The 22,872-nt window shown below is 42.0% G+C and overlaps 1 protein-coding gene across 3 annotated transcripts in view; it reads right to left on the minus strand.

The window, feature by feature from the left end:
• The window catches only part of PRPF40A (pre-mRNA processing factor 40 homolog A), a 3,102,395-nt gene that overhangs the window by 1,897,612 nt on the left and 1,181,911 nt on the right, over positions 1-22,872 (minus strand). For all 3 annotated transcript variants that reach the window (XM_044074905.1, XM_044074903.1, XM_044074904.1), the window contains exon 14: positions 15,172-15,280. In XM_044074905.1, the coding sequence (XP_043930840.1) occupies positions 15,172-15,280 (109 nt within the window). The remainder of the gene's footprint in view (positions 1-15,171; positions 15,281-22,872) is intronic.

Below are 22,872 nucleotides of genomic sequence, written 5' to 3' on the forward strand. Positions count from 1 at the left end.
TTTTGACATTTTGTGAATTAGGTGTTTTGTGGATTCGCCATGCTATGGTGTGACACCACTACACAAATACATCAGTTGATCTTTTGACAGTAATCTGCACAACCAGGAGAGAGGTAGAGTCCTGGAAGCTGGGCTCCATACAAGTTGAACAGAAAGTGCCACAAATTAGAGTATTATGATGAACAGCTGCCATTACTCACACTAATCTTGGTAGTATGAAGAACATGTGAATAATCTTAAACACAAAGGCCCTTGTGTTCCACTAAAGGAAAGATCTGTGACTACACACAAAATAGACAATTACCCCAGATTTTTGTTTTTTATTCATCCAGTGATCATGAAAATTATTTCTACCAAAGAACTTACAGAAAAAAATCTACATCAGCAGAAAACTACAAGAACTGCCCTTATTTCACGAACTGGATATGATTACTGTATGCTACCTGACAGCATGCAGCAGGTCTACATATAATACAGCAGTCAGTAATAACCCTTGGTCTGCATTTTACTACTGATAATGAAAAACATGAACCTGGAGTCCACCATGAAGAGTTGTTGATTGAAACAATAAGACACTGAAAAAGGTATGACAATGACACTACCTACAAAGAAAATGGAGACTATTACATTGTGATTGCCTTTGCCAATCTTCTCACTAAATCATCTCTACTAAATGACTGCTTGCTGAATGAGGTTGCATAAAATTACAGTGTGTGTTGTGATTTTGTATGCTGATGAAGGGTGTAAACCTGAAAGCTTCATTAAAAGTTTCTTGTTTGTGACTATCGTGTGCTGTGAACATTACTCAAGCCCCAACTTTCGAGCCCAAAGGTTCCTGGAGTTCATAAATTCAAATGACATGGAACAACTAGTCACCGTTCCCACAAGAGGAGAAAATATACTAGATCTCATCATCACAAACATGGGGACAAAATGCTCCACACCGGAAGTATATCCCTCATTGGTGAGATCAGATCATAAACTAATCTCACTGGAAATCCACATCCGAGGCCCACCCCAAACAAAAAAAAAAGACCACAGTGAAGAACTTCTATAAAGCAAACTTCACACTACTCAAGACTGGTGTGGTATCCTTCAAGGCCCCCGGAGCCAGTGGAAACCACAACCCAAGCTGGAAGCCCTTACAAATGCCTTCTCTTAACACCTCCAGGACTGCATGGATCAGGCAATCCCTAATAAAACCAAGACTCTTTCCAACAAGGGCAAACGTCCAGTCTGGTGGACCCCAGCCATAAACAAACTATACAATAAGAGGAGAAAGCTATTACATGATAGAGCAAAATCCATAAAAGGGAAGACACCCTTTATCATTATTAGCAAAAAATCTGAGCACTCATAAAATCATCCAGGGCCAACTTTGAGAGAAAAATTGCCATAGATTCAAAAGACAATCATAAGGCCTTCTTCAGCTATGTCAGAAACCTGGGTGGAAACTCCCAGATATGCTCAGAATTAGTCCAAAATGATACAAAAATCACTGAACCCACAGACATTGCCAACATACTGGCAGACAGGTTCAGTGGAAACTTCACCCAAAAGGAGAGATAACTATCCCAGAGTGTAGCCTCCCAGACATCTCAAATGCCCAGGTGAAAGCTGCTCTATCTAAAGCTAAAAACACAGCATCAATGGGACCGGATGGTGTCCCCAGCTGTGTGCTACACGAACTCAATGAGGAACTAAACCCGCACATAAGGCAGCTGTTTAATCTTAGCCTTACCACAGGATACGTGCCCAAGGAGTGGCTTACGGCAACTGTGGTCCCACACCACAAAGGCGGTGCCTCTACGGACCCTGGTAATTACCACCCCATCAGCTTAACAAGCCTGGTCTGCAAAGCTATGTAGAGGATCATAATGGAACTCATAAACAAAGACATAGGGGACTCGCAGACATAGGACCAGACCCAGTTTGGCTTTGTCAAGGGCAGATCATGCCTTTTGAACTTGGTTGACTTCTTCGAAACAGTCACCAAGGCCATTGATGAGGGAAATACAGCCTACCTTGACATTGCAAAGCTTTGACACAATACCCCACTCGGGTATTAGAGAAACTTACCAGCTTAAATGTAAACCCATATGTCACAAGATGGGTTGCAAACTGGCTAAAGGACAGAACACACAGGGTTATAGTTGCTGGCACCATGTCAGACTCCAAGCGGTCACAAGTGATGTCCCACAGGGCTCAGTCCTTGGCCCCTATTGTTCGGCATCGACTTCTCAGAAGTACAGGCAAACATAGGAGGACTATGGCTGACAAAGTTTGCAGATGACTGCAAACTGGGCACCATAGTGGAAAGTACATCGGACACAGATATCCTTCAGAGGGTCTCACGAAACTGATAGCTGGTGCCAGAGCCATGGCCTGAAGTTAGCCAAAAATGTATAGTCATACCCTTCGGGAAAAGCAAGGTAACCCCAAGCTACCATATAGGTGGCAATCCACTAAGCACAGAAGAGGTTATCAGGGACCTGGGGACCCAGGTTGACAGTGGCCTTTCTTTTGACACTTGCGTTGCTAAAGTGGTTAGAAAGACCTTCTACGTTGCCCACCTGATCATGAAGGGATTCACATCCAGATCAAGTGAGGTCATTGTTCCCCTGTACTCTTCACTTATCAGACCAATGATAGAGTACAATGCCCCATTCGGGATGCATCTCACCCGACACCTGCAGCAATTGGAGAGACCCCAAAAGTTCCTCACCAAAAGGATAAAGGAACTCAAAATCTGTCATATATTGCCAGACTGAAGAAACTCCAGCTCTATTCAGTTGCATACTGTCTGCTCAGAGGTGACCTGTGCCTGACATACAAGGCCATGTCTAACCCGGAATTAATGGACATGCTCCACCTCAAAAAATCCAAATCCAGCAGAACCACTAGAGCAAGCGACTTAAACCTTAGCACGGATATAAATAAGATGTGCTGGAGGGATAGATTTATCACCCAGAGACTCCCTATGCTGTGGAATAAAATCCCGGTCCATGTGAGGCAGAGCACCTCGCTGGCTCTGTTCAAGAGAAAATTTGACCGGTGGATGGGAGATCGTAGGTTTACCCCGGGAATCATCTCTGTCACTGCTGGACAGAGGCACAACAAACTAATGGGCACAGTATTTTTTAACATAAGGGGTGGCGTAAGCCACAAAACTTTGGGCTAGGCTTATAAATGCCTTAGGGCAGATAGGTTCATAGGTTTATACTAGGTTATTTCCTCTGTCTCTCACTGGCCCCTATAAATTTCATCACTGGCTTGCTTTCCAGGCCAAGAAAGATCCTGCCTTAAGAGAATTTCTCCACCTCAGAAATACTGGTTATATTTAAAAGACTTACCACAAAGACCACAACCTTCACTGCAACATAAGCCACTTTGTATGGACAGGTTCTTAACACAAAAACTTTCAACTTCTGTAAAAAGCTCCTCTCATTATCAAACAATGTAGTTCTACAACACTACAACTGGATGGATAGCCATGAATATACTCCTTAAGTAAGCAGCATAGCCTTCATCAAACCGGAAGAAAATACACATACTAAACTGTCCTAGCTGGATGGCTAAGATCTAATATTGGTTACTCAAATCTACTTGTCTTAGAAGAGCCTATTTAACTACGAATACCATTTGCAAATATATATTCAGTAAACATATTGAATCTCTCCCTCTCTTACACACACACACACAGAAAAGGAGCCCCTACTTGTAAAATAGTCAACCTCTGTAATAACATGACACAGTCTCACTGATTGAAATTGTCTGGAAGTCAAAATATCTGAAAAAAAAATCATAATAGAGATGGATTTATCCATGCAATTTCCCACCATCAAAAGGACCATCAATAAATCAACAAACCGCTCAGCAAAAATTAAATTAAGAAATCTATAAACTCTCTAAGATCATACTGTATATACTGGAGTAAACATATAACTTCCCTCCAATCTAAAGTCATTTGACATTCAGACATTTTAATTTGTGCTGAAGTTATTCACAGGATGACCATCGCTTTTGAAAAAAACAAATTCCCACACTGTCAATAGCTCAAAAGTGAAGAAAGGATTACTTTATTATGTATTTATTTAATTTTGGAAAACCTTGTTTTAACTGTTAAATTGATCACACACCCAGAAACACAAAAGTTAGTGATAAGTAAACCACAGACTGCTGCAAGAAATCAGTCACAGCACACTATGCTTACGTCCGAACCAATGAGGCATACCTGTCAATTCCAAAAGAATTAAAGTAGCGTAATAAGAAAGCTATTTTCAAGGTTACATGGCAGTTTATATTGGAAATAAGTGTAGATAATAAAAACGCTCTGTTTCTCATAATCCTATCTGCCATCTTAGGGACACAAGTTACACTGGGAAGAGTGTTCAGTGCAATCCGTGGCATCCTACACAATATTTGGTAAAGGAACAATATTTGGTAAAGGATGGATCGCCAAAGTTAGTGAGGAAAAATGACCAGCTGCAGTATTACTACATTAAAAAAAACAGAATCTCCCCAAGTCTAGGGGTCATCTAGTGGAGGGGAAGTGCAGTTGGCTACTTTATCAAGGTGCTCTGTAGGAGTTGATTTCAGGCTCTAGGTAAATGGACTACCATAACCACTTAAGAAATCACTTGGAGGTGGCTGAGAATCTAAGGCACCTACTGATCTTCTGGCAACTGGTGCCACTAGGAGATCTCCACTACGGCAGAAGGGCAAGAAGAAAGATAGCCAGAGATTGGGAATAACAGCCTGGGAACACAGATCCTAGAAAGACTGTAATCTGGACTGGAGTTCATAACTAACCTAAGAAACTGGATAACATGCACTGTGAGTGCCAAAATTAGTCAAAACCACCAACATCCATGAAACCAACAGCAGAAATACTGGACCCACTGAAATGCAAAATGTTGAAATGGACAACACCAGCACAACAGCCAATGATTTCAAAGGGGCAGATGCTGAATAAGATAATACAAAAGAGTTCAGCGGCAGTGACCAGACTAGTCTGCTGGCACAAACAATGGAACCATAAGGGGAAAAGAAGGAATCTAGGAGCGAAGGATCAACCAACCAGTCTTCAGAACTCCTGCTGCCAAAATGCCTTAAAGCAAAAGCTACATGGTCAAAATCTATCAGGAAGGATGAAGGAATCCTGCAAAGGATCACAGCAAACATATTTTGAAGATAAAGGATCCTGTGGCCCTAGAAAGGAAGGAGATATTGGTTCTAGAACTATAATAGTGAGGGACTTTACAGACTCTCCTGCCAGAAGCAAACCTGCCCTTGTGAAGTGAGGTTTCCAGCCACAGTATTCTATGCTGTTATACCTGTGCAGCAGGTGAGGCTTCTTCAGCAATTCACAGCAGAAATCCAGACTTAAAAATCTATTCATTCACACTACTGAAGCAAAAGAGGATGCGACCAAGAAGTGGAACAGTGGTGTTCTCTGTAATGTGCCAAGCTACTGGTAAAGTAGGCTTTTTTTCCATGGCCTTGTGGTAACTGCATTTGGTTGCATTATTACACCCTTTACAGACAGAACATCGGCAGGTATCCTGCTGGGTACTTAAGCAGCACAGACATCTAACGTACCTGTCACCTTTGGGATACACAAGTACTTTTCCTAAACATGGAAAAGGATGTTGCGTTTGTTAATCTAAGCCTGGGCCTAGCATTAATAGAAAGGAGAAATACTTTCCACAAAATGCAACAGGGATGATGAACAGGAGAAGAACAAAAAACAAATATGCCTATTCTTGCTTTGAAAACACACCAGTATTTGTTGAAAGTTTTTCAAAAGGCAGCATGGGGCCTTTCTTTCCTCAGACTAAGCTTTTTCTTAGCATGCAAGCACTGGTGAGAGACAGAGAGGGGGGGGGGGAGCAGGCCAAGTGACAAGACTGGAAAGGGAATGGTTTGGCATCCTTAAAATTTTTTTTCTACTCAGCAGCCCTAATGTCAGTTAAGCAAGTCCTACCGGTTGCAGAAGGCATGCCTCTTCTTATTAGGTGTAATTTTCCACTACTAATTAAAGAAATGCTAGCTTGATTTCAGAATCACTTTTTGGTCGGCATTTCTTATAATAACATTGTAAAGTACAGTTTTGTACCTACCATAAATGTAGATGTTCGAAGATCCACATTGCTGCAGTCCTTACACTTGAGTAGTCCGCTGTCCTCGGTCGGCCCGAATATCAAAGTACAAGGCTGACGTCGGTCAAGGCGCATTTGACTGACATCAGAACGTCAGGGTACAAATGCGCATGACCGACGCCATATCCTCAGTCTTTTCTTGCCCCAGATGTCAGAAGACCCTAAAAAGAAAGGTCAAAACCAAAAGACAGCAAACAACCAACCAACCACCCTTGCACTAATAATATGTACAATATATACAATATACACCATATTGACAACCCAACCCACACAACCTCTAACCACAGAGGGAAGGAGGGAGGGTATTGGACTGCAGCAATGTGGATCTTCTAACATCTACATTTATGGTAGGTACAAAACTGTACTATGTTCTTCATCTCACATTGCTGCAGTCCTTACACTTGGGTAGAATCCCAAAGCAGAGGTAAGGGAGGATGGCAAAACTATAAAGAAGCAGGAGCTGCCAAAATGCCCTGCAAAATAGCAGTGGCAAAACCAGCCCTAGATTTAGAGTAAAGTGGAAGGTGATAATGCCTAGAGAAGGTATGCACTGAACTCCAAGTAGCTGCCTCCAAAATATCCTTAGTTGCCACCCCTTAAAAAGCTGTCAGTGGCAGTAGCCCTAGTGGAATGAGGCCTAATCCCAGCTGGAATCTCCTTGCCATGATGGGAATAACAGAAAGCAATGCAAAACCCAATCCACTTAGAAATAGTTTGTTTTGACACAGGCTTGCCCTGAGAACTCAAAGCAAAAGAAACAAATAACTGCTGAGACTGCCTGAACCCTTTAGTTCTGTCCAAATAATATCAAGCAACTGCCTGTGTACATCTAAAGTGTGCAAAATCTTTTCCCCTTTATTTTGGGGATTTGCATAAAAAGTAGGCAAATGAATAGTTTGGTTTAAAGCCACACTAGAAACCACTTTAGGCATAAAGGAAGGATTAGTACGTAAAGATACCCTATCCTTATGGAAAATTAAGAAAGGCTCAACCGCCATAAGGGCCTGCAATTCAGAAACCCTTCTTGCAGAGGTAATGGCTAACAAAAAAGCAGTCTTCCATGATAAATATTTCAACTCGGTAGTAGCTGCAGGCTCAAAAGGTTGTAGAGTGAGTTTCTCCAACACAAAATTGAGATCCCAAGCAGGAGTAGGAGCTCTCGTGGGGTCTTATATTCTTTGCCCCTCTAAGAAGTTGCTTGAACAAAGGATGAGAAAACAATGGTGGGTTACAATCATAGTGAGCCGAAATTGCTGCAGCATGAACCTTAATAGAAGAGAAGGACAAACCTTTGTCCAGTAACTCAGTAAGATATTGAAGAGCCACACTTAAATTAGGCTCAGAAACATCAAAATCCTTTGCTGCACTCCAAAATAAAAATCTCTTCCATTTATCTGCGTACACTTTCCTTGTACTCAGGCCTTCTAGCTTCCAAAATAACATTCAAAACTTGCTGTGGAAGTTGAGACCCACTATGGTTCAAAACAGAATATGCCAGGCTGTTAGGTGAAGAGAGTGAAGCTTGACATTGAGCAAATGACTGTCCTCCTGAGACAACAGGTGTGGAATCGAAGGCAAAGGCCATGGAGGCTCCGCACCAGACTTCTCAGTAATGGGTACCAATGCTGTCGAGGCCAATCTGGAGCTATCAAAATCATCCTTGGCTTGTCCTGTCTGGCCTTTAGTAGTACCTCTGGGAGGAGAGGCAGAGGTGGAAAGGCAAACACATGAAGATTGCTCCAATTGAAAGAAAGAGCATCCACTTTCCAAGCTGTGGGATGAAACCTTTTTGTGCAAAACTTTGGCAGCTGGTGGTTTAGTGGAGAAGCGAACAGATCTATGTCTGGAGTTCCCCAGGACACTCTCAATTTCTGAAATACATGAGGATCCAATTTCCACTCGTGGGGATCCATAATTCGTCTGCTCAACACATCTGCTAAGGAGTTCTGTGCTCCCGGCAGAAACCTTGCCTGAAGATTTAGCTGTAAACTGAGAGCAGTCTCCCACAAAATCATTGCTTGCCTGCATACAGGATAAGAATGTGTTCCCCCTTGCTTGTTGATGTACCACATGACAGTTGTGTTGTCTGTTAGAATCAACACCTGCCCTAGAAGAAGTAAATCCTTGAAAGCTATTAATGCAAACTGGACTGCTAACATCTCCTTCAAGTTGATATGTAGATGTTGTAGTCTGGCAGGCCACTTGTCTTGTATCCACTTTCCATTCAGATGAGCTCCCCAAGCTTTGTCTGAGGCATCTGTCGTTAGAATCTGACTCGCCTCTGGCCGGGTCACAGAGAGTCCCTTGTTTAGGTGACATTCCTGAGCCCACCACAACAATTCCTTTTGAATGCAAGGTATTATTTGAATGACAGTGTCCAGATCCTGGCAGTGCTGTGTCCATACATTTTTGAGATACCATTGCAGCTTCCTCATATGCAGTTTGGCATTGGGAAGCACCAGAATACAAGATGCCATGAACCCCAAGGCTTGAAGGACTGTCCTTGCAGTCAGCCTGGACTGATGAGACAATTGATTAAAGTAAAGGGAAAGATTCTTTTGTTTGTCCGGGGTCAAAAAGGCCATCTGGGATGCTGTATTCAGTCTTACACCCAGAAAGCACATGTCCTGAGAGGGTACTAGACTGGACTTTATTTCGTTCACAGAATACCCCAGGCATCTTAGCACTGCTATCCCATATTCCAAATGATGAAGAAGCTCGTCCCTTCCTTGAGCCAGAATCAGGCAATCGTCCAAATAAGGATAGATCTGTATTCCTTTTAGCCTGAGGAAAGCTATCACTGGAGCCAGAACTTTCGTGAACACTCTGGGCAGTAGATAAGCCAAAGGGCAATGCAGAGAACTGATAATGAGAAGTCCCAGCCCTAAACGCAGATACTTCCTGCAACTCAGTCTGATAGGAACATGAAGGTAAGCCTCCTTGAGATCCAAAGTTACCATCCAATGATCTTTGCCCAGCAGAGGTAAAAGCTGTTGTAACGTCAACATTTTGAACTTGGGAATGTCCAGATAAGTGTTGAGGATAGATAAATCCAAAATTGGTCTCCATGTGTTCCCTTTCTTTGGTACTAGGAACAGGCGAGAATAAAATCCTAGGCCCACTTCTGGCATAGGGACCGGCTGTATGGCCCCTATTTGAAGTAACAGAGAAATTTGTTTGTGAGCCTCTATTCTTTGCTGAGGAGGAACGTCTGGCATGCCTTTGAAAGGAGGCAAGGTATGGAAATAAAACCTGTAACCGTGGTGTATGATATCCAATACCCATCTGTCTTGGGTAATTAAACTCCAATTTTCCTTGAAAAGTGCCAACCTTCCTCCCAAAGGTGCTGCCAGACGAGAAGGCTCTGGCAGCTGAAAAGGTAGGTCATTGGGTCTGTTTACGAAAGGACTGACCCCTGCCCTCACCGAAAGACTGAGCAGGTGAACTCCCAGTTCTAGGCCTGAAAGAGCCCTGAGCTCTGCCCCTACCACGTCTAGATCTACCCCTAGACTGGGAATCATAAGAAGGATACGTCCACCCCTTGGTAGGCCAATTTCTACTAAACTTGGAGGCTGAACCTGCAAAAAACTTTAACAGTCTGCATAGACTTAGCCTTGTCTTCCATTTTCTTTAAGACTGCCTCAACAGGAGAACCAAACAACACATCAGATTGTAAAGGAGCATCCAAAATCCTTGTCTTAACATGGTCAGATAAATTCTGATCCCTCAGCCAGGCGTGCCTGCGAAGAACTGACCCAGTGGCAGCCACCCTAGACGAGGCCTGTACAGCATCAAAACCACATTGCAAAGAATGCTTACCCACCTGTTCAGAAACATGTACTAAATCTTGTAACTCTTTACACTCAATACCTTCCGCCAGAGCATCTACCTTAGACTTCAATTGAGAAAGAAGATAGTTTTGGTATTTCAACATGTGAAACTGGCAATTCAAAGCCCTCATAGCTAGGGTGGAAGAAGTATAAACTTTCTTTCCCCATCTATCCAAAGCCCTGGCCTCTTTATCTGGAGGAACCGGATTTTTGACAACAGAAGCCTTAACACCCTTAGGCCCCTGACTAACAGTTTCTGGGTCTGCCCTAGGACTCTTAAAAGATACTTATGAGCTTCAGGCACCCTGTAATACCTATCCGGTTTAACAGGAGCAGGAGGCAAAGAATCAGGATTAAGAGAAGCCTCTGCAAACACATCTTCCACAACATCCAGAACAGGAGGTATAGCCAAAGGCCTATGCTGGGGTAAAACAAAAATTCCTAAGCCTTTTCCTGGAATCAGAGAAGTCCTGACCTTCCCACTTAAAATGCTCCCACATGGAATGAAGAGTCCCTGAAAAAAAAAATCCTCAGGAGGAGAAGCAGAAGGAGTAGAATCATCCACATCAGAATCAGAATAAGGAGAATACTCCTGCAAGTCTTCAGCCGAAGACTCTGAAACATCCGAAGCCTGCTCAAAACTCCCTAGCTCAGGTTCCACCCTAGGTCTCTTATCAGGAGGGGCAAAGAACCTCTAATCAAAGTAATCAAATCTACTGCCATTTTAAGCATATGCTTCTTGGGCACAGATCCTGAAGAACTAGGGGCGACACCAACTGAAGCTACACCTGGCCTGCCTCTGGGAGAAGCCTTGGAAACAGAAGGAGAGGGCCTAACCACCCTAGGAAGGGAGGGGAGTACAGTAACCTGAGAAGCCCCTTCAGCCTGACCTGCCTCCTGAGAGGCCACATCCTGCAATAACAAAGTCTCTCCCTGGGACTCAAGAGAAACCTCCGGCGGAACCACCGGCTCCACCAACACCTCTAAAGAACCGGCGTCCGGTACGGACGGCTCTTCTAGCCTAGGCTTAGCTGCTTTGTCCTTGCGCTTCGAAGAAGCGGCCGGAGCATCCGACGGCATTTTATAATTGCACCGCTTCCAAGACTAACCTGGCACTATCTAACCTTCTCTTAATAGTGCGCTTATTGAATCTAGCACAAGAGCGACACCCAACAACGTCGTGCTCAGGCCCTAAACAAGGAATACACAAAGTATGATAATCTCTATGCGTATCTGTTTCCCACAAGAAATACAGTTATTCACTTTTTCTGACATCCGGTAAACCACTGAGGCAAGAAAAAACTAAAATATTCCCCAACGGGGTACTTAGCCAACTTTGACTCGGTCTGAAACTCCGAATTCGAAAAATTTCAGAACGCCGAACGGCACTTGCAACGCTGCTTCTGCATCGGACCATGCGGCAAAAAAGACTGAGGATATGGCGTCGGTCATGCGCATTTGTACCCTGACGTTCTGATGTCAGTCAAATGCGCCTTGACCGACGTCAGCCTTATACTTTGATATTCGGGCCGACTGAGGACAGCGGACTACCCAAGTGTAAGGACTGCAGCAATGTGAGATGAAGAACATCTGCAAGATCATTACCAATTAAACAGTGTGCCATGTCTTTTCACAAGGTATCATGTCAAGCCAAAACTCAAAAGTATCCAAATTAGTGGAATAATTCTTTACATAAACTACAAGGCACAATGCAGTGACGGTCTAGCCCTTCTTTAAAAAGCAATTTCCAATGGGTACCCTACCCAAACCCTAAAAACCACAAGGGCATACAATCAGTGCTTGATGCAATGCTATCTGCAAGCTTATGCTATTTTATCTTTTCAATCTTTGCAAAGAACAGCTTGTAGAGTGGGAGAAGCGCAGTGATGCAAGTCTCTCCAATGCCCCAAGCTGCATATCCATTTCTGGTCATCTACACAGAGATACTTCTATAGATGTGCTACCCCATCCTGCCATCCACTAAGAAGAAGCATCAGCATTTGACATGCTCAGTCCTCCCTCCCCATAACATATAAATGGCGATCAAATTCAGAATGCCAGCTGTCACATGGGACACCAGAGTAAAATGAAGCATCCCATCTGTGCACTTTTACAGGGCTGCTCACAGTGCAGGATGAGAAGGGAGCTCTAAGAAGTTTGGTGAATTGTCTGACAAAGTCCTACAACACCATGTACAACAGATCTGATGTAAATTAGGATACTTGGGTTGAAACAGCATTAAGGTCAAGAGAATGTAATTCAAACAGCTGTATTCTTCTTTAAATGCAGCCACGAGTATCCTATGGTGTCATGTGGAGTGAAAGCAGCAACATCCGCCCCACCACACACACACAGCAAGGATGGAAAGCTCCCGAATCATACTGTCAAAATAAAAACCTAGAATAAAATACAAGGAAATGCACTTAAAAGTTTAGAAATGCTGACATTTAAAAAGAATTAAAAATGCTCTCATTTTTGGAGGTATGCACAGGCTGAATGTGACTGAAAGAAAGTCATCAACTACCTGCTGCCTTTACAGAAGGCTCACTTAAAGCAATCCAAAAGTTATTCACATTACCAAAAACGAGGAAAGGATTATACAGCTAACCTACAGAGAAAAGCATGATCCGATATTTTTCAGGTAAAGATAACTCAGTTAAAAATGATGTTTTATGCACTGCAAAGAAGCAACACAAAGCTTCCACTCCTGCCTAAAACATAGTCACTCTTTCTGAATGTACTGGATAAAAGCACCAAGTCACAAATATGAAGAAAAGTATTTATAATTGCACCAGCTATACAAAAAGACTATGCTGCATACTAGTTGCTACAACTACCTGGTAGTTTGACTAGCAAACCTCATGCTAGCGAATGGAAACCAATCTGTTGAAACACAGCTTAAAAATGAGACCTTATGCTAACGACTGCAAGAAATATGCTGTCCGGATGCTTTACACAGGATTTCTTTCAGTTGCTAGCATGAGGTTTCACTTTTAAACCCTGTGTGTGTTTTTAAACTTTTGCAGTCGTGGCATGAGGCTTCACTTGAAAGCATCTAAAGTGAAACCTCATGCTGGCGACTGCAAGAAAAAGTTTAAAACACACATGGTTTAAAGTGAAACCTCATGCTAGCGACTGAAATAAATCTGTTTATCCGACATATTTCTGTCATGAGGTCTCATTTTGCTGTGCGAAGCTTAAACAGCTTTTCTTGCAGTCGCTAGCATGAGGTTTGACTTTATGCTTTAAAGTCAAACCTCATGCTAGCGACTGCAAGAAAAGCTGTTGAAACACACACAGCAAAATGAGACCTCATGCTGGCGACTGCAAGAAATATGCTGTCCGGGTGCTTTACAGGATTTTTCAGTCGCTAGCATGAGGTTTCACTTAACCAGTGTGTTTTAAACTTTCTTGCAGTGCTGGCATGAGGCTTCACTTGAAAGCATCTAAAGTGAAACCTCATGCTAGCGACTGCAAGAAAAGTTAAAACACACACATGGTTTAAAAGTGAAACCTCATGCTAGCGACTGAAATAAATCCTGTTTAAAGCATCCGGCAGCATATTTCTTAGTCGCTAAGCATGAGTCTCAACACTTTTGTTGCAGTTAAAGCTGGCATGAGGTTTGACTTTAAAGCATCTAAAGTCAAACCTCATGCTAGCGACTGCAAGAAAAGCTGTTTAAACACGCACAAAATGAGACCTCATGCTAGCGACTGCAAGAAATCCCGTTTAAAACACACAAATATGCTGCCGGATGTTTTAAACAGGATTTCTTTTAGTCCTTAGCATGAAGTTTCATGTTTGCAAGGGAACAGACTGTAAAAAAAAAAAAAAAAAACTTACAGTTGAAATGAGTTGAAATGCAAATTCTGAATGCGGTAGGAGCCTCTGGATAAGGAGTCCACGTGTTCCCAGATGTCCAGCTAGATAAACCACTCGGCAGGATACAGCACTATGGAAAAGGCGTTCTCACTCCCTGCAGCAAGTATTTAACACCTTACAGGTGTGGGAAGGTCTGAATCTCTTACATCACGTAAGAGGCGGGGGGGGGGGGGGATTTTTACAATAGCATGCTAATAGTGCCGGGATGATGTAGGTTTCTGGGCGGTATCTTGTATAGGAACTACTGCTGATTTGTAGCCCCTGTGACATCACAGCTTCTGAGCCAAAAGCTAACTTTTACAGGGCACGAGAATTTTTTTTTCAAGTGAAAGTTATACAGTACGGGAAAAGAATGTAGCATTGAAGGAAAACAGAGGAAATCACAGTTTTTCAGGGCAGCATTGTTAATTTTTTTTTGTTGGTGGAGGGAATAGGGAGAAAAGGTTCAAATAAGTTGAGTTGAAGTAGGGCATATCCCGTTGTTTTCCTTTAAAAAGTCTACAAATTGACTATTACAGTAACCAACTATGAGTAATGGGGATGTGAGTATGCTTCTGATCAGGCCTAGAGAAACCTTTAGATTCCAAAAAGATATCACTTTTCCCTTCTTTCCTCCTGAGAGTGCTTCTCCAACAGTCTGCATTTTAAAGAATAGTGCTGGCAATACCAAATGACAAAAAATGTGTTGTGCAGCTATCTGTAAAAAGCAAAGCAGACAGAAAAATCCTCAAATGGGTGATACGGTAATGGTGAGAAGTAAATATCACTGACAATGTGCAAATGTTACCAGCTATTTTTTTAGGAATCCCATTACCAAAGATGGAACTCCAGAGAAATTAATTTAGTTATTAGTGAGAGAGTTCCTTCCCAACCATAGCCAAGTCCTAAACAGCTTCATGCTGCCGGTAACCACTTTCCATGCAGTTAGCAGTCTAACTATATATACAGTAGAATATGTGGCACCCAAGACAGATGCAACATATTTGTAAACATTTAGATGGAATACTTTCACAAGCTCAAGCAGTTAGAGGGAAAAGATCAAATATCCTGAGTCTAATAATTTGTCCGATTCCGAGTTACACACCTAACTTCCTTTCTCAAAACTGTGAAATTCTGTTGAATCATTTCAGTTTCTAGACCAATAATTTTCAAATTCAAGTATTTACAAGTAATGACTAATACCAGCAATTACTCTAAAACCATAAGACACTATATAATGCATGCAAACACTGAATGAAAACAGAAAGCCCCCTCCCTAAAAAAGTACATAATCTGAAAGGAATAAAATAATTATCACCTTTTCCCTCTTAGATAAAAAGAAAGTGACATCTTCATATATTTCAAGCCTGTCACGCTCCGATATTGCATTCCATACTTCCAGTTCTCCAAACATTTGCTCTGCTTTTCTGAAGGATTGAGAGAGAACACCATATTTTAAGGACATTAAAATACATGCAATGCGCAAGAGCATTCATTAAGACAGTCAATCAGATGTTAGTTGCACTTTACCGTCAATGTTAAATAAAATATTTTACTTTATGTGTGTTGCTCTATGGCAATAAATGTAAAATTTCAAACTATTTTAACATGGCTAGAAGACTGCTAACTCTTCAGTTTAGCAGAAAAGAAGATCAAGAAAGAACAGCTAAGACATTACCATAACAGCAGATGTCCTACTCATCACTGTTGCAGTATTTTTTACTCTAGAGTTATTCTGCCAAGTACAGTCGAACATCCGGGCAGTATACCAAAGCCCTTACACCTTTCTGGGTATGGTTTGTCAGACGCATGTCCTACATCCAGTGCATAAAGTACATTTGTAACAGATGAATGCCTAATCCTTAGAATTGAAGTGCCCCAGAAGGACCTGAGCAACCCAAGAAGAAGGCAAGAAAAGGTTGTAAGAAAGATCCCTTGCCCAGAAAGAAAACAAAAGTAACAGGGGTAGAAGGGAGGGACAGAACACCGCAACAGTAAGAAGTAGGACATGTATTGTTATGGTAAGAGCTTACAGAACTGTATTATATCCTTCTTTATCACTGCTGCAGTATTCTTTACACTTGGGGGAGTACAAAAGCTGCTGTAAACTATGGGAGGTGGAAGCCACAGAAGAGGCCTCCAAAACAAGTGACAGGCGGCCCTAAGAAAAATCCACCCTAGCCCTAGAAATGACGACCAACTTGTAATGTTTGGCGAGTGCGTGAACAGAAGACCAAGCAGTAGCTTCCAAAATTAATCTAGCATACAAACCTTTTAAAAAAAGCACCAGAAGAGACTGTGGCCCTGGTAGAATGAGCAGGAACGGGAGAAAGCTACTTGCCATAAAAAGAATAGCAAAAATAAACGGCTTTAGAAATCCAGATGGAAATCGTTTGCTTAGATACTGACAAACCCAATTTCTTGGCAAGAGAGGAAACAAAAAGTTGTTCAGATTTACTAATATGGTTTGTCTTGTCTAAGTAATACGTGAGCTGTCTCTGTAAATTCAAGGTATGAAGAACCCCTCTCACTAGGATTCTATGGAGAAAGGAAAAAAGGGAATACAGATGAATGGACTGACTGAAGGACAAATCATTAACCACCATGGGCATAAAAGGAGGACTGGTGCAAAGAGACACCCAATCAACGTGAAAAAGCTGGAACTACCACAAGGGTTTGAAGTTCAGGGACCCTTCTGGCAAAGGAAGACTGTATTGTTGATGCCTCTTACAAGTACAATGTTGCAGGGAAGAGGAAAATGTAGGTTAAACATGGGACTGGGTCAAATTCTCAAAAACAAAATTAAAGGCACAAGGAGGAGGAATAGGCTTTCTTGTACCCTGGATATGAAGGACACCTTTCAAAAACTGTTTGATTACAAAACTAGAAGCCAGAGGTGGATTCAGATGCAGACAAGTGGAAATAGCTGACAAGTGAACTTAACAGACGAATATGTCAAGCCAGAATTGACTTAGCAACTCACACAAGCAAGAGAGGACAGTAGGAACCCACAGAGAAAATGGGTCCAGGTCATGCTTGAGACGTACAGAAAAATATCTTCCATTCAGTCACATATGACTTTCTAGTAGTGAGTTTTCTGGCTTCTTGCAAAACCCGAAACATGCCCTCAGAAAACTGATGCCTAAAAAGAATCAAAATGCTATCACTCAAAGTGTCATTTGAAGGATGGCCAAGTTAGAGTGAATGAGAGATCCTTGTTTTGTGTGAGAAGATCCATTCTGTGGGGTAACTTGTGAGGATGTCTTCTGCCCAGACTAAACAGGAGGAGGAACCAGTGCTGTCTGGCCAAAAGGGAGTCACCAACAAGATTTTGGGCCTCTCCCATATGATCTCATTCAGGATCTTTGGTATTAGAGGAAGAGTGGGAAAGGCAAACAAAAAAAACAACCTTCCAAGAAAAAGACATGATGTTCACTTTCCAAGCCAGACGACTTGGCACTCAAACAGAACTGCGGAAGTTGTCTTTTCAGAGGGGAGACACAAATATCCACTTGCTAAGTATCCCACTGACGTACAATGTTCAGAAACATTCCTGTGAGGCATCATTATTCATGAGGATTTGCCCTGGACCTACTCAAAGCGTCAGACACAAGACTGTGCTATAAGAAAATGCAGACCACCTGAGGGGCAAAGTGACGGTGGACTGCAAAACCCCAAACCTGATGGGCCAGTCAGCAAAGAAGGTAATTCTTTGTATCCCCTTGTTTGCTGATGAAATACAACTGTGGTATTATCAGTAAAAAAAAAAAAAACATATACCTTTACACCATCTGGAACCCAAAGGGACCAAAACACCTGGAGAGCTAGAAGAGCCCTCATCTCCATGATGTTGATTTGGTCTGCCAGTTTTTAATGGGACCAAAGACCCTGGACTTGGACCTTGTTGGACGAGGCTCCCTAACTGTGTTCAGAAGCATCTGTTTACAGCTCCAGAGCAGGGAGAGGAACCTGAAAAGGCAGATATGGATTCAAGGAGGTCTGGCAAATCCACCAGTGGAGTTTGAGCTTGAAACAAGGCACAACAGGAAACATACTCCAGGGGGTGGAAGTGCTGAAGCCATTAAAATTTCCTCATGTGGAGTGTGGCAAAGGGAACTAAGTGAATGGTGGATGCCATGCACTCCAGAGCTCGGAGGAAGTCCTTTACAGGAAGGACTGAAAAGGAAATGGGAAAATGAAAATAAGCAGTCAAACAGAGGATCTTAGGGGTGGAAGACAAACCAACATTGGAATGGTCTGAATCCTGCAACCCAGAAACACTTGGTCCTGAGTATGTCAACTTTAGCCTTTTTGGGACTGAGTGTGACCCCCCCCCTCCCCAATGCAGAAACAGCACAGTGAAGTATAGAACATGAAGCAGGAGCAGCTGGAAAGGCAGCTTGAAGCAAAAGGTTGGCCAAAGAATGGAATATTTGAAGTTATTGAAGTGTGCGGAAGGCTACTACACGGACCAGACATTTTGTGAAGACCCTTGCAGCTGTAGAAAGACCAAAAGGCAAAGCAGATAACTGATAAGAGAGAAAGAAACAGAAATGTAAAAACTCCCTGAAGACAGAGTGAACAAGAATGTGGAAGTAAGCGTCCTTCAAATCCGGGGATACAAGGGCTTCAGGAAGCAACACAGAAAAAGGTTTGAAGAGACAACATAATAGAGGAAACCATGGGAAAGTTGTTGAAAAAGGACAGGTCTAGAATGGGCCTCCAAAACCCCCTACTTTCTGGGAACCAGAAACACCATGGAATAAGCCTGTTCCCTGCTGAGAGAATGGGAAAGGTTGGATGGTTCCCTGTACCACAGGATCCTGAAGAACTAAAGGAAAATGTGGGAAATAACAAGGAGGTGACTGAGGAAGGCCAGAAAATGGAGGAATGGACTGTCGCACCATAAAAAAAATATTTTGGCAATGGAAAGTACCAAAGCATCCATGGTCATCTGTTGGAAAACAGTCAACCAGAGGGTTAGAGAAATTTGGTCAAGGAGTATGACAGGAATATCAAACAAAAGCAGCTTTATCAGTGAAAGAAGGATTTTTACCCTTAGAACACTGAGAAGGCTTGTCTGAAAAAAAAATTCTAGCAGCTCCCTTGCCCCTAGAAGTCTGTTCATGCTGCCTATGAAGAATGGAATTCTTAGAAGGATAATTTCTTTGAAATTTGGGAATGGGAGAAAAGATTAGTTTCAAATCCTGCACAACTTAACCCTTATTCTGCAGGGTCTTGAACAATTTAGTAGCAGCAGTGTCAGAGAGATTCTGGTTGTCTACAGGGGAATCCAATAACTTGGCCTTGATTTCTTCAGGCAAAGCATGGAGGCGTAACCAAAAATATCCCCTCATAACAGATCCAGACACAGCTGCCCCATAGGAGGCATCATCATCAGCAGCATCATAACTGCATTTAATAGAATGAAGAGCCACCTGAGTGGGACAGTGGATCTGAGAGGAGTAAGCCAATGACTACTCACTGGAGTCCAATTCTTCATCAGTGGAATCACAGTCCCTAGGGGGGTTGGAAGGAGAGGAAAACCAGAGAATATAAACAGATAATCCTGGAGGGGCCTTAAGAGCCTTAAGAGCACTGAAAAGCCCCCACCAAGTAAAATCTTACCATTCTGTGTTAATCCTTAGCCACAGGGGTCATAAGATTAGTATTATGCTCCTTTTTCAATGGATCATCAACTTTAACAAACCTAGGAGATTCAGATCCCTGCCTAGATTTAGTAACAGTACCTCTTCCATAACAATTACTCGGGGAATGCTTCTAGGCCCCTCTGAAATTACCAGCCATAGGTCCCCATCCATATCTGCACCAGATGTACACAGCCTCAACTGACATGAAGGTAGAAAGTTCTGCAGTGGCCTCCAACTACATGGCAGAGAAAGCTGACAGTGGGCACAGGATGGTCCTTGGTTTCTTCACCCAACCCAACAGAGATGTCCAGTGGAGGCTGAAGAGCAGCAGGATCAGTTTGTGCCTTTTTGGATTTCTTTTTAAATGGGACTGAATGTTGGATTGGATGAATCTGGACGAGGTACCCGAGCCAAAAGCTTCAACCACTGGTTCTCCAATAAATGGAAATACATGAAAGATGACTGCGGAGTTAATTACTGAGGACTGTGGAGTGTCTTAGGGATAAATGCCTGACAAATCTCACACTGCTTATGGCTGTGGGTAGTATCCAAGCAAAACATTACTGTTCATGTTTATCTTTCTATCTTTATGGGAAATCTGCCACCCGCACTCACATTTTCCCATTCTGGATTACATACTTTTCTCCCAAGCCTCCACTGAAAATGGGTTATGGCCCAATTGGACTTTCCCCGGTGAACAAATGTCAAATCAAATAAATAAATAATACAAACTATGGTAAATGGAAGAATAAAGGAGTATGAAGAGACCCCAATACAACATTTATCTTTAGAAGGCATGGTAGCAGAAATCAACTCGGTGAATGGCTTGCAGACCGATTACAAATGTAATGTTTGGACTGGCAGCAAAACGTCTGAGGTTTAAATGCTCGTACATCACACATGCACCTTATGTCTTGCACGTAGAACATACATTTGACATACAGTGATCAGAAAGTGTAAAGGTCCTTGGTACTCTCACTAGACATTCAGCTATTGACAGGATATTCCTAGAGCAAAGGATAATGCAACAGTGATAAGGAAGGACATTATAAGGGACATTCTTTAATTTCTAATTTATTTACCTTAATACATTTTACAATGGTCTGTAAACTTTTAATCACATTTAAGTGCTTGGAAATCACAAACAGAAGTGCCATCCCTTTAATTTCCATCTTAATATATTGTACAAGAACCTGAACATTCATATTAAAGTTTAAGTATCTATGCTCAAAGCACTTAAAAACTCAAGCATGACAAAACATGCATAACACAAATGTAGACAAAACTTAAACAGAATACTGCAGTCCAATCAAAACAGCCAGATATGCAAAATAAATTAGCAAGAAAGCAACATGTGCTGTCACAAATGGAGGTGTGAAGGTGCAGTCTTAATACTTCTAACAAATGTACTTAGTCCAACTCCCTTTAGTTCACACAAACCACCTGCATCAATGCTGAAAGACCATCCAGACAGTCCAAGCAAAACTCACAAAAAAACCTTTACAATGATAGAATCTCTGATTCAAACTACATACGATACCAAAAATCCACACACCACCAAGGAAGGTTCTAGATGAATTATAAAAATCAGACAAAGATGCAAACAAATTAATGAATCAGCAACTCTAGTATTACCTATACACTTGTTGAACCAATGTAATTTACCAATTCTGCATTCAACAAGGTGGCTATTTACATTTTGTAGCAAATTCAACTTGTATTCTTTGTTATGACCGTTTTTGTCTCTGCCTTCTTGCTTTGGCTGCAGCTGAAAAGGGACTATAGACCAGTTCACTTTCATAGTTAAATGTAATAATCACAAAGTCTTCATTCATAAAGTACACACACACTTTTTTCTTATCCTTCACAACAATCTCAATGTAAAATAGATGATGTAAAATTTACATAAATACAAAAATTGAGGACAAAGCTAAGCAACCACAACAACAAAGGTTTTAACAGACACAGCAATAACAGAACTGAGCACAAATGACCAATAAATGCCTAGTACATTGGTGAAAATCTAATCATGCAGCAAGTTTCCAAATGAGGAAACCAGAGTTAGAAAATTTCATCAGAAACCAAAACAGAAAACAAAAACTGTGTCTGTGCTTAAAGTTCAGAGAGAAATTCAGCTGCAAAGATAATAAAAACTCAAATCTGACAACACAGAAATTACAGAGAGGAAAATCCCAGCAAGCAGATGAAGAAAAAACACACCAAATGAACAAAGTTCTTGTACGCTGCCAAGCCCTATGATCCAGATGTCCCAGGATCAAAGAGCAGTCCAGGAGCTGCAGGGGTGGACTTGCTAGGACAGCTAACTCAGTACACAAGGAGGAGGAAATTACATCTCCAATAAAAGCAACAAGAAAGAACAGTTGTGTAAAATCTTACCATGACCATAGATGTTCTTCTCTTCCATGTTGCAGTATTTTTAGTGTGGGATTCTCCACCTCAGGTGACCCGAACGTCAGTTCTTATACAAAAGCTCAAGTCTGGTTGCTGTAGGTGTGTGGGACGTCACATATAGGGCCATAAACCAGGGGCCTAAAATGTGATGCCTGCATGCACAGACCTCAAAGTACAGTTGTGTACACTTACGATAAATGTAGATGTTCTAGTGTATTCACTGTTGCAGTCATTACATTTGGGTAATCTGCTGGCAGGTTGCCCTCAGTCAGCCTGATTAACAAAGTCTCGGGTCCTGCGCCGGTTGCTGTCCCTTCTTCCATGACGTCAAGTCGTCAGGGGTATAAAACATGCAGCCGACGCCATTACATCAGTTGTTCTTGCCCCAGATGTCAGGTGCCCCCCAAATGGGGAACAAAAAAAATATATATGTGTATATATATATATATATATATATATATATATATATATATATATATATATATATATATATGTAAAATGAAAAACACAAAACGTACACCTCCAAACAAAAGCAAATACACCAAAAAGGCTTTTAAAGATATTAACAGAAATGAGAGGTATAGTTAGAGAAAAAGCAGGGGGCTGGAGGGAGGGTAACCAGGACTGCAACAGTGAATACACTCGAACATCTAACTTTATGGTAAGTGTACACAAGTGTACTATGTTCTTTGTGTTTCACTGTTGCAGTCATTGCATTTGGGTAGATTCCCAAAGCTATGGTTGGGAGGATGGATTTATATAGCATTAGGACCAGATATAAGGCCCTGCAGGACAGCAGTGGCAAAGCCTGCTCTGGATTTGGAGAAGAGAGGTAAATGGTAATGTTTGGTGAACGTATGAACTCTGCCCCAGGTAGCAGCTTCTAGAATGTCTCTGGTAGGAACCCTCTGACAAAGGCTGCAGAAGTAGATGCAGCCCTGGTGGAATGAGATCTG

Source organism: Protopterus annectens, chromosome 6.part0 (genome assembly GCF_019279795.1).
Source record: "Protopterus annectens isolate FY-2018-M chromosome 6.part0, PAN1.0, whole genome shotgun sequence".
NCBI classification, from domain to species: domain Eukaryota; kingdom Metazoa; phylum Chordata; order Ceratodontiformes; family Protopteridae; genus Protopterus; species Protopterus annectens.